Here is an 11,958-nt window from a genome sequence, read left to right on the forward strand (position 1 = left end):
TAATCATTTGGCAAAACCTGTCAACTACAATTGGCACTCGTGCATTTTTTTTTAAGTCGACAACCCATGTAAAATTATTAAGGTCCGTTGTAATTACTCCAAATGGGCAACCAGGCAGTTTGAGCATGACATCTCGTTTACGTCTCGGACTCTTCCAAGACTTTTAAAATAACGTTTATTCCCATAATATAGAATGCAGATGATACGGCCATTCTCCTAACTTGCCAAGTGTTCTAAATCCCAACATCTGCGGTCAGGCTGTTTCTCAAGATTTCTGTTCCCCTGCCAACTTAAGAGAGGCCCTGAGAACCTCTCAGCGTGCACACGGAGGCCGGGCTGCAGAGCAGCGCCGAACGGAGGTCTACACGGGTGTGCCCCACAGGTGACACTTTCACGGCCCCGCGGGACAGCCACCTCCGCTTCCAGGGTCACCACCCACTGGGGGCTTTGTCTTTACAGCTACGCCGACTCCATCTGCCTCGCTCAGAAATCAAACTTTCCCAGCCACCCGGCGACAGTGGCCAGCACACGGCGTCCATCCAGCCCGGCAGCGCGCACCCAGGGAAGGTCCGGAGCCCGGACGGGGCGGCGCCGGGTCCACTGCCCTGCCCACCTGGACTGCGGGCCGCCAAGCCCCCGCCCGACCCGCAGCCCCGGGGACTGGGGGGCGCCCGCGTGGGCCCCGCGGAGTCCGGCCGGGTCAGAGAGCGCGTGGGGTGCGTGCGCCAGCCCGGAAGAGGGAAGGGCCGGGGTGGGGGACACCCCCAAGACACCGAATTGAGGAGGGGGCGACTCCATCCCAGAGACCAGGAGCTGGGAGCCCCGGGGACGAGGGGATGGGAACGGGGCCGTCGAGGCCCGAGGGCGACGGTGCGGAGAGTCCCCAGGGTCTCCCGGGCCGACGCGGAGCCCTGGCCTGAGGAGGGAGAAGCCGTCGCCGGGACCGAGCCGACGCGACGCTCGAGCAGACGGGACTCCGCGGCTCGCGGGAGGGCAGCGCCAGGAGCCCGGGGCGCGCACGGGCCGCGGGACTCACCGCGCTGGCGGCGGCGGCGGCGGCGCCGGACGGCGCGGGGCCGGACGCGTCCTGCCTCCTCAGGCGGGACTTGAGGCTCTTCATGGCCAAGTCCTGGCCGTCCCGCTCCCGCCGAGCGCGGCGCGCCGGACCCGCGCGCGAACCTTCAAGTCTGAGGGCCGCAAGCGCGCGGAGGAGGCGGCGGCGCCGGCGGTCCCGGCCCCGCCTGCCACCCGCGGACCCCTGGCGGCCGTCCGCGCCGGGCCTGCGGCCGGTCCCCTCCCACGGCCAATGCGCCCGCGACCCTGGCGGGGACGGGGCCGGCCCCGGCCAATAGGAATCCGGGAAGGGGGTGGGACTTCCCTTTCAAACTTAATAACACCCTTCCTCTCGCTGCCGGAGGAAAAGTTTGGAACTTCAGCTAGGCGAGCGGCGGAGGTAGGTGGCCGGCGGTGTGGAGAGACGCAGCAGGCAGGCTCCAGGCCGTCGGCGCCCGCCTGCCTCGGGGATGGAGCCTCAGGTCTAGCGAGAGCGTGGGGTCCAGCCGACACCAGCTCTTATCTTCCCCGACTCCTCTCCTCTTCTCACCCACGTGCTCTTTCCCAAAAAAAGTTCCCTTGCTTCCGTCTGATCCCAGAAAGGACTACTGGTCACCTGCACACACACCGGCTTTCAAGAAGTTCCCTTACATCTGCTGATGTTTTGCTACGCAGATCCCAGGATCCGGAAACAGCCACACGCATCCAACACTCCAGGAAAATAAAAAAGTCTCTAAACAATAAGGTGCTGGTTGTACAGAAGGACAGATAGTTAAGAACAGACTTTGAAAAACGATGTAGAAAATCAAAGCACAAGTCACGTGCTCAATAATTATTCGTTGAGTCCAGAACCCACTGCTTTGGAGGGAAAGAGATGGAAAATGGAGCGGGGAGAGCTTTAATAAAAAAAAAAAAAACGACCCACGTGGCCAAAGTGATATAAAAAGCCGTCAAAGAATAAAATACTGTCCTTTCTTCCAAAAATGATTTTGTTTCCTGTAGAAATACATTACAGGTAAAAGTATACAATGAAATTAATTCATCCTACCCAGAAATCTGGATTATTGAGAATTAGTTAAGGGAAGGAGGCGTAAACAGGCAAGTGAGTAACACCCAATAATTTGCTGTTACAGTGACATCTTCAAAAGTCTTCCTTGGAGTCAGTTTTTCCCAGCAAAATGTTTATTCTAGCATTTGCCCATTTGAAAAGACAAACAGTCCACATTTCCGACTAACAAAGGACTCTTTGTGTCTGAAAGGTCGGTTGCTTCTTTGGAGTCTCCTTAGACTAACTCAAGGTTTCATTCAAATAGTGTTAAGAGAGTTTTCAGAACTCTTTTGGAGACACAGTATTTAAAGACCATGTTAACCCTTAACAAAATAGTAAGTAAGAATGAACTACCTGAGAAAACTATTAAATTTGCTCTTGGTTAGTTCTATGGAAGGAAATTTTCTTTGACTCCTCCTCCTTCCTCAAGATCCACAGCCATTCGGTTTTGTTGGCTCTTCATAGTGTCTGTGGATGGCTAGTTCCTCTGTCCTCACCTGCCACTGCAGATCCAAAATTATCTCATACCTGGATATGACAGCTTTCCAACCAATCACCTGACCTCTGGTCTCACCTCTCCCATCACCAATAAACTACCAACCATCATCAAAAAATCTTATGAAATATTCCTCCCTTGCTCAAAAACCTTCAGCAGCTAATGCATAAAATTTAACTCCTTTACTTGGCTTTTAAGGCTCTACAACATGAACCCAACCCTGTTCTCCAGCTGACACCCCAAGCAAATAACTCTTCAGCCCATTCCTCAAACATGGGTCTTGCCTTTTATTTTTCCACATCTCTATGCATGCTGATCCCTCCTCCAGAAATTTTTTCTCTGTCTACATTCATCTCACAAAATCCTACTCTCCCCAAGAATGATGGAAGGGAGCACAAAAGGAGCTTCTGGAGTACTGCACTATAGGATCTGGTTATATAATTAGTGTGCTGGTTACATAACTAGTGTGTTCAATTTGTGAAAATTCAGTTAGCCTGTAGTCTTTATGATATGTACACTTTTGTGTGTGTTGTACTTTAATTTAAAAATGTTTTTTCTAATCATTCGTCCATTCCAAGTGCCCTCCTCTCTAATAGAGCCTTCTCTGAGCACTCAACTGAAAATGATCTCTCCATCCTCAGAATGATTACATTAAACCTCTCAGATGATATTAATACATATGTTCTGAACAAGCATTATTTCACTACTAGACTTCAAACTCCTGAAAACCAGGGAATCACTGATACATGTTTGAATTCCCTAGAGTGCTCAGCATGTACTAGGTATTCAATACATAGTTCTGAATAGATTGGTACATTCCTTTGGTTTATTAGAGTGAATTATAGTTTGCTGCGTGTATTCATGTAACACAGGATTGGTACTTTCCCTGTGGTGAATACTGGGTGTCTCCTGTAACATCCAAGTTCTCATAGCCCTGGTAACTTGCCTCTTTTCAGTTGTTACTAGATAAAGCAAAGGAAGCAGACAGAGCCACAAGTACAGCTTGCATCGGTTTCCAAAAATGTTTGGGCAAGTTATTTTTATGAACTGTCTGCGTGATGTCCCCATAGTGTCTGTGTTCAGTGGCCTTTGTGGATTTTTCCAGGCTAGAAACTTGATAGCTGATGTCTGCTTATTCCCGTTTGAGAGCTGCTAAGTAAATAGCACTGGTTTGTATGTGCAGTATATCTTTTTTATATTGATCTGGAAGCTCCCTACATGAAGTAAAGTCACTATTGTTAGCATTCAGCCAGACAGGTTTTGTTTTTTTGACTATTACCACTATTATTTATTTTTATCTTCCCTTCAGAGCACAAAGCTGTTATCAAATCTAGATGGAATTTATTTGGTACTATGCTAAATCTATATGAATTTTTTTGTTTGTTTTGCTTTTTATGTTTCTTAATATATGAAACCCGGAAAGGAAATGCACTTTTAAAAATTATCTTCATAGGTTACACATGCACAATGTAAAGATATCTGAAATAATACAGAAGGGGAAAAATGAGTCTCCTCACCACCTCTATTCGCTGGTCCTGGCTGTCAAAGAGCTTGTGATCTAGACTGGGGGGCAAAGCTAACATACACAGCTCAGCTGGAGAACAACTACTTACTGAGCTGTATGGTAGATCGCAGATGTGGGTGGAATTTAGGGAAGGAAAGATGAGGAAATAAGTCTTCATGCAGAGAGGGTACCCAAGGTTGGGAGAAGCTTCAGTGAGTGCCCTGAGAAGGAACACAGAGGAGGCAAAGGATTCCCAGGGGCCCAGCCGAAGCAGATAAGAAAGCAGGGCTGGGAGGTGCTCGCTGATAACAATGTGAGGATAATGGCAACAAGATAACAAAGACACAGAATCAAAAATTTACACTTAAAAGGATCCCCTTTCAAGCAGGAAGCTCCCCTTCCAGACAATCTTTAGTTATGAATTTTATGTCCAACAACTTCCCTCTTCATCTGCAGAGCTTCCTGCCACTTAGGATAGCCCCAAGGAACCCAGCCAACAGTCAGTCAGCCATTCCATGGAGGGTCCCAGGACATCAGTCATTCCCTCCCAGCTCAGATACCAAAGCCGATAGGCGGCAGAACCACGTGTGGCCACGGGGTCAGGAGGAAAGGCACCTCCACCCACAACTCACATGGCAGCCCCAGGAATGAAAGACCCGAGGCCATTCTCACACCCTCTTCTCTTGCCACAGTCAAAACTAAAACACATTGCGTAAGAGAGCTTTAAAAAAATAAATAGGTCATCTTTGGCACTAATTTTAAAACCATCTGCATTTGTAGTAAGCTCTCCAATGCCTACATCCTGGAAAACTAGGGTGGGAAGAAGGAAAGTCGGAAGAGAATACAACCACTTCCCTCTTACAGAAACTTCTTTAATCTCTCCCGCTGAGGGTTGTTTTGTGCTCTGCTATAGCAATCTTGAGACTACCAATTATCTCCTGAAAAAGGCTGCTTTCCATCTAACTCTGTCCTCCTTGGCATTTACAGGCTGTCATCCACATCACGTGTGTCATTAGTTTTAATACTGAAAGAGGGAGCAAAAAAGCAGGGAGGGGCGTGGTCAGGAACAAAACCAGACTTCCCTGACGTACTTGAGCTTACGCCTAAAAGCAGCCAAGATACCCACAATTCTCTGAACTCAGGTTTAATGTCAGAAAATCCAACCCATTTCATTTGCTGAAAATTAACCTTTGTTACCAAGTTTTCATTACAGAAAGCTCCAGACACGCCGTTGGCCTCACTTTATGAGATTGATGGCCCTCCGTGCGCAGGGCAGAAGCTCTTGATTGCCTCTTTTGAAACAGGCTACTAATCCTGGAACCCAGATAAACACAAGGCATTTGATTCAGGAATCAGTAACGATCTGACTTCCATAACAAACTTTCCCAGATTCTGGGCCTTGGATTTTTCTTATCTTGGCCAGCACACCAAGGTATGCATAAACAGTGAGCCAAAAGACGTTCAAGACTTCAGCATGGTCGAAGTGAAACAGAAAAGTCTCTTGCTTTTGAATTGAAAATATGGCAAATAAAGACTATCTCTACAGATTATTAAATGATAGTTTATGTGTCCTCCTTATAGTTTTTCCCTTCCAAATCTCCAGGGGTCTTTTAAAATTCTGGAAAGGTATTATTAATACTCTTGATTGAATAATTATTAGTAAGTTATGTGACTGCTATACCATCAGTTACTCCATGCTGATCTTTGCTACTCATCCTAATGAAAGGATATTCCAGACAGAATAAGTCAAGGTAAATCTCACATTCAAATATGCTTGGTAAATGCCCCAAACTTTATGATACATATTTAACAATAATCTTACAGTCGCTTAAATTAAAATTACTATTGACTATAGTGTTTTAAGTTATGCTGAAAGGAAGACCATAGGCAAAATATTGGATAGATGTTTTAATAAAGTTATATGTAAACACAGCTTATTATGTATATTAGATATTATATTATATTTTACATTATACAAGATTATATTATATTATTATTTATAAGTACTATTTGGAATTCTTTCATAGAATATCTTCACAAATTAATAAATCTTTATGTAAGTCCTAATTTTCATATAAAAATTTGAACCCATGTTAATATGGGTAAATTTGTATTTCAAAAGGTGAATCTTAAAAATCAGTTCCTTGAACAATATCATACAGGATTTATGTATGTGTGTATGTATATACGTTCAGATTTAGTTACCAAAAGACTCAGACTTTTGCTTCCTGGATGAGAACAGTTTGCAAAAAATGTTCCTCTGTGTGCCTTCTTCAAAACTATTTGTACCAATGTTTAAATTACTATCAAAAATTTAAATTTAATTTTGTATCAAATTTCTCAGTAATAATCGCAATGCTTATTTCAGAGAAAATTTTAAATTAAGGTACAATTCTTGTATACAGTGGCATTATTCCACACCACATATAAGCCATGAGGGATTTTTGTTGTTGCTGTTGTTTTATTTTTATTATTTTCATTATTTTTAATTTTTTTTCAGATCTTTATTGAAGTATAATTGCTTTACACTGTTGTGCCAGTTTCCACTGTACAATAAAGTGAATCAGCTGTATTTATATGTATATCCCCATATCCCCTCCCTCTTGAGCCTCCCTTCCACCCTCCCTATCCCACTTCTCTAGGTCATCACCAATTATCAAGTTGATCTCCCTGTTATGCAGCAGTTTCCCACTAGCCATCTATTTTACATTTGGTAGTGTATACATGTCAATGCTACTCTCTCACTTTGTCCCAGCTTCCGCCGCCCCCCCAACCCATGTCCTCAAGTCCGTTCTCCACATCTGCATCTTTAATCATGCCCTGCCACTGGGTCATGAGGGATGTTTTAAAAGCATACTTTAACTATTCAAAGAGATTTGTCCACTATGAAGCCCTCATGAATTAACCATGTATATATTCTTTACATCATCAATATCGATTTAGTACAAGCATCAAGACAATCAATAATAATGGATCAATGTATGCTTTCCCTATTGCTATTTTATGAGTGCTGTTGCTACAAGCAAATATATATAAAATAACTAATCAATTAAAACACCAACACATTCTGGACTTCAAAAAGTTACATTTTAATTTTGTGAGACTAGGGAGAAGCATTACATATTACGCTCCATAAACTTCAAAACTATCCCTAGACCTAAACAACAATTAAGAACAGTTCCTTTGAAACTTAGGAGGGTGTAGTTCATGAATTAGCCTAAGATCAAGGCATAGCATTTTAAGGCTAAACTAAAAGGCATCTTTCTTCCTCTCCTGAGACATGAAGAGAATGTCAACTCTCAAGATACAGCAACTTTTCAACTCAAAACTCTGAAGTGACACTCGTCAAGTCAACAAATACAAATAAGCCTGACAACCCAGAGGGCTGAGCTCTGATTAGCCAAGTAAACCCTAATTAAAGTAACCTTGGGGAATCCCCAAATATGAATCACAGCAAACCCCTAACAACAACAAAGCTCACACTGCCACATGAACCCTTATGGCCAGAAAGCTCCCGTCCAATATCACATTGCTGCAAGTCAACACTACATGTCAACACTTCCAATGCTTTCGTTTAAATCACAGTTCTCTTCAAAAAGAAATGGAGGTGACATAACAAATCTCACTACCATATTTCCCATCACAAAAGCAGGAAAGAAACCAGAGGAAGAGAATGTTAGAGCAACTAGTATTGCTGTCCTGGGTTTGAAATTTGGCTAACAGCCAGGGCAAAACAAAAAATGGGAACAACCAGGGACAGCTTAAATATGGGGAAAGGAGGAGGTGCAGCAGTTTCTCAATAGAAGTAAAGTTTTCCTGATGCTGCATTCTAGAATGCATTTCTCACACGGGTGTGGCGTCACATACAGGGCAGTGAGCAGTGTCGTAGACGATCTCCTCACTTATGCTTACCCTTGCAGTATTTAGAAATACCTTTGTTAAGCGTCCAGAATGTTCACTTATTCACTCAGCAATTGTTGTTAATCACAGGTGATGTGGGACACAGTGCTGGGGAAATAGAAGGGAACAAGGTAGACAAGTGGCGTGCTGTCATGGAGCTTCATTCTTGCAAGCACGGTGGAAGGGAGGAGAAGTGCAAACACACAAATAAGTGACCAAGACAAGTTCAGATAGTGGCACGTGAGGAAAACAAAAAGAGTTGTGTGCTAGAGAACAAGGGAGGAGGGGCGACTGTAGAATGGGTGGTCAAGGAAGGTCTCTTGGAGAAGGGACTTTGAACTCAAGTCCGATGACTGAAAGGAGCCTGCCAAGTGTCCATGTGGAGGCAGAACATTCCAGGCCGAGGAAACAGCAGCAGCAAAGGCCCTAAGGGGAGGTCCAACTTAGCAAGTGGAAGGCGCACACTGAAGGCCAGCATTGCTGGAGCATCATGGGGGGAGAATACAAGCAAGATGCGTTTGGAGAGGCAGGCTGGGGCCCACACAGCCTTGTGGGCCAAAGTAAGGATTTTGGATTGTTCTCTAACGGGAAGTTAGTTCAGGTTCTAATAAGAAGCTATTTAAGCAGGGGATGATGGGATCGTATTTGTATACCCAAAGGATCTTTCTGTTTCTGGGGAAATAACTCATAATAAATGACCAAGAGGGAAAGCAGAAGGGTATGAAGAGGGTTGGGATATAGTCTAGAGATAGAACTGACTTGCCAGTAGATGCGATAAAGAGAAGAGACGTTAAACAACTACTTGGATGGTAGTGCCCTTTACTGAGTGGGAATGACTACGGGAGCTGTGTTTCAGAGGGGAAGTTAACAGTTGTATATTGGTCACGCTGGTTTGAACTTCCCATTGGGCATCCAGGTGGGGATATATTAAGTAGATGGCCTAAACAGCAAGAGTGACACTCATTGGAGAGGTGGGGCCGGAGACACAGATTTGGGAGTTAAGGGCAAAGAAATGGACTTTAAGGCCATGGGACCAGATGGGCTCCATTATGGAAGAAGAGGGCCAAAGGCCAAAACATGGATACTGCAACATTTAGGAAACAAGCAGAGGAGACGTCGAGGAGGAGGAGACTGAGAAGGAACGGCTAGAGGGCAGGCAGAAAACCAGAGGGGGGTGATGCAGCAGCCAAGAGAGGATGGTTTTTCAAGTGTCAGCCCTGCCAAATAATGCTGAAAGATGGAGAAGCATGAAGACAGATGAGAGACCACTGGGTTTGGCATCATGGATGGTACCCATAGCCTTGACAAAACAGTTACCATCGGTTTTGGGTAAAGTAGGTTCAAGACAGAATGGAAGGTAACGGGGTGCAGACTGTGACCAATGTGGTGTGAAGGGCAGCAGAGAAATGGGGGTAGTAGCTGGAGGGCGACAAGAGGTCCGTAGAAGTTTTTTCAAGGTGAGAGCTACTAAAACATTTTTGTAAGCCAGGAGGAGAAAACTGCAGTAGAGGGGGATGGACTGATGAAACAGAGAAGCGGGATGTTTGAAGGGATTAAGTCCTTGAGAAGGTGGAAAAGGGGTCTGAGTCCTCAGATGGAAGCTTGAACCATCATCTGCAGTAACAGGAAGGAAGGCAAAAAATACAGGTACAGATACTTATAGGTTGGTATATTTAGTGGAAAAAAAAGAAGAATGTCTCAACTGGGTTGCTTCTAGTTTCTCATGAATCATAACCATCAGTTAAAGGAAAGACGGGCAATGAGAAAACAGGACTTTTGGAAGTTTGAGGAGAAATGGGAAGGTGTGAAACAGCCAATGTCTTTCAGTCTTACAACTCCAAAATATCGACTTGCTCTGCCTGATCTAAGAGATCCTCAATGTTATTCTGGGAGTATGAAGAGAACTACTCAACTGATATTTTTCTACCAGCAAAGGGATCCATTCAGACAGGAACCCCCAATATCTAAACCACCAAGCAGCAAATATTGGTTAATCTGTGTTCCCGAGCTGTATAGGGATTGGTCAAAATATCTGTCCACCAAAATACCACATCTTACCTTTTTGTGGGTATGTACCCCACAGCACAAAGTGCTACTATTACTATTACTACAATGTAACTAAAATTTATTGAGATACTACCATGTACCAAGCACTATGCTAAGCTCTTTACATGTGTTCTTTTGATACTCCCAACAACTAAATGAGCAGCATGTACTGTTATTACCCATTTTATAAGTGATGAATACGAAGCTTACAAAGGCTAAAGTATATCAGTATGAGAGACCATGAAGCTGTCCATGAGTTGGGAAGGACAGAGAGTCAGCAATTATTAACCACGCCATGTAATTAGAAAGTTGTGTAAATAAATGTAAAACCAAATCCTAATAAGGTATTCATGCTTGTTAATAATTTGCCTATAGAGAAAAAAAAATCTATAAATCCAAAACTGAAATAAAAGACCTATACCTGGAAATGGGTAGGATTCACTATAGGAAGCTAAAATACTTCCGAAAAGCCCAACACTGAAAAATGGGAATTTAGAAACCCCTGTTGACTCAACACGTCTGTCAAAGAAGAGACTCAACCAGTGGTGTAGTGTTGGTAAAATGTTTAACAGCTGGCTTTTTTTTGGTGGGAGGGATTCCTGGTTTGCAGTAATTGCCAATTTCCATGGTGTGAATACACCCACCATGGAGTTCAAGCTGTTCACAAAAATTCCTTAAAAATCAGCTCTTGTGGGTTAGCTCCTGCACATCACTGGAAAAAGCTAGTGTGAGCCCTTCTGGCACCACCAGACCTCATGCTTCCTTGGGTATGTCTAGCAAGGATAACTCTGAAATCTCAGAATTTCAGCTGGTCTGAGATTATAGCCCCTTTCCTATGGGCTAAAGGAATGAAATAAAAAGAAAACTCCAGGGGCTTCCCTGGTGGCACAGTGATTAAGAATCTGCCTGCCAATGCAGGAGACACAGGTTTGATCCCTGGGCTGGGAAGATCCCACATGCCGCGAAGCAACAAAGCCCATGAGCCAAAACTACTGAGCCCGCATTCTGCAGCTACCGAAGCCCAAGTGCCTAGAGCCCATGCTCCGCAACAGGAGAAGCCACGGCAATGAGAAGCCTGCAGACCACAACAAAGAGTAGCCCCCGATCAAAGAGTAGCCCCCTATCGCCGCAACTAGAGAAAGCCTGTGCTCAGCAATGAAGACCCAACACAGCCAAAAATAAATAGCAAATAAATAATAAAATATATCTTTAAAAAAAAAGAAAACTCTAGGCATGAAGAATACTGATTCTAACCTATTCTTGATACTAGGGTCAGGAATAGATACAAGATACCATCTTGTTACAGTGTTTATATTTTGTTCAATATCTTCTCTCTTTTTCCCAGAATATTGAAATACGAAGTGAATAAGATATAATCACATATAGAGATTCAGAGTGGGCACTTCCGGTGTTTCAACACACCTGAGTAATTCCAGGCCTATATTCTTAAAGCAGTAGTTATACGGCTTCCTCAAGTAAGTGCTGAGAAGTTGGTGTTGACTTATTGGATAATGTAACTGACTGAGTTTTCTGTATGCAAATAATTCACACAGAGAGGTTTAGCTTAATGTCATCTTAAACAAAGGATTCATTGACCTTCTAGTTTCAGGTTTATAAATGCTCCACCAGAGTGGAACATTTATAAATTCATGGGTGATTGTTACGTGAACTTTCAAAAGTATGTCTTCCCAGTTTCATTCCTGATTCATGTCAGAACAAGCATGGTTTAGAGTCCAGGGTTGAAAAAAGACTCTAGGGTGGAATCAAGTTTTCTTTCAGACATGTTCCCCAGATTTTGTTTTGTTTTGTTTTGGCCAATGTTCCTGGTGCTGTAGGAACACTGCATTCTCTTGTCCACGTCAAATAAAAATCTAGTCAATGCTGTCCAAAGTTGAGATTCTAAATAAATAT

At 43.9% G+C, this 11,958-nt stretch overlaps 1 protein-coding gene across 1 annotated transcript in view; it reads right to left on the minus strand.

Annotated features, from left to right (window-relative positions):
* Positions 1–1,311, minus strand: part of UACA (uveal autoantigen with coiled-coil domains and ankyrin repeats) — an 82,141-nt gene extending 80,830 nt beyond the window's left edge. Inside the window, exon 1 of the mRNA XM_057723146.1 lies at positions 1,037–1,311. Coding sequence (XP_057579129.1) covers positions 1,037–1,120 — 84 coding nt within the window. The 5' untranslated portion in view covers positions 1,121–1,311. The remainder of the gene's footprint in view (positions 1–1,036) is intronic.
* Between the last annotated feature and the right edge of the window lie 10,647 nt (positions 1,312–11,958).

This window comes from Hippopotamus amphibius, chromosome 2 (genome assembly GCF_030028045.1).
Source record: "Hippopotamus amphibius kiboko isolate mHipAmp2 chromosome 2, mHipAmp2.hap2, whole genome shotgun sequence".
In the NCBI taxonomy this organism is placed as follows: Eukaryota; Metazoa; Chordata; class Mammalia; order Artiodactyla; family Hippopotamidae; genus Hippopotamus; species Hippopotamus amphibius.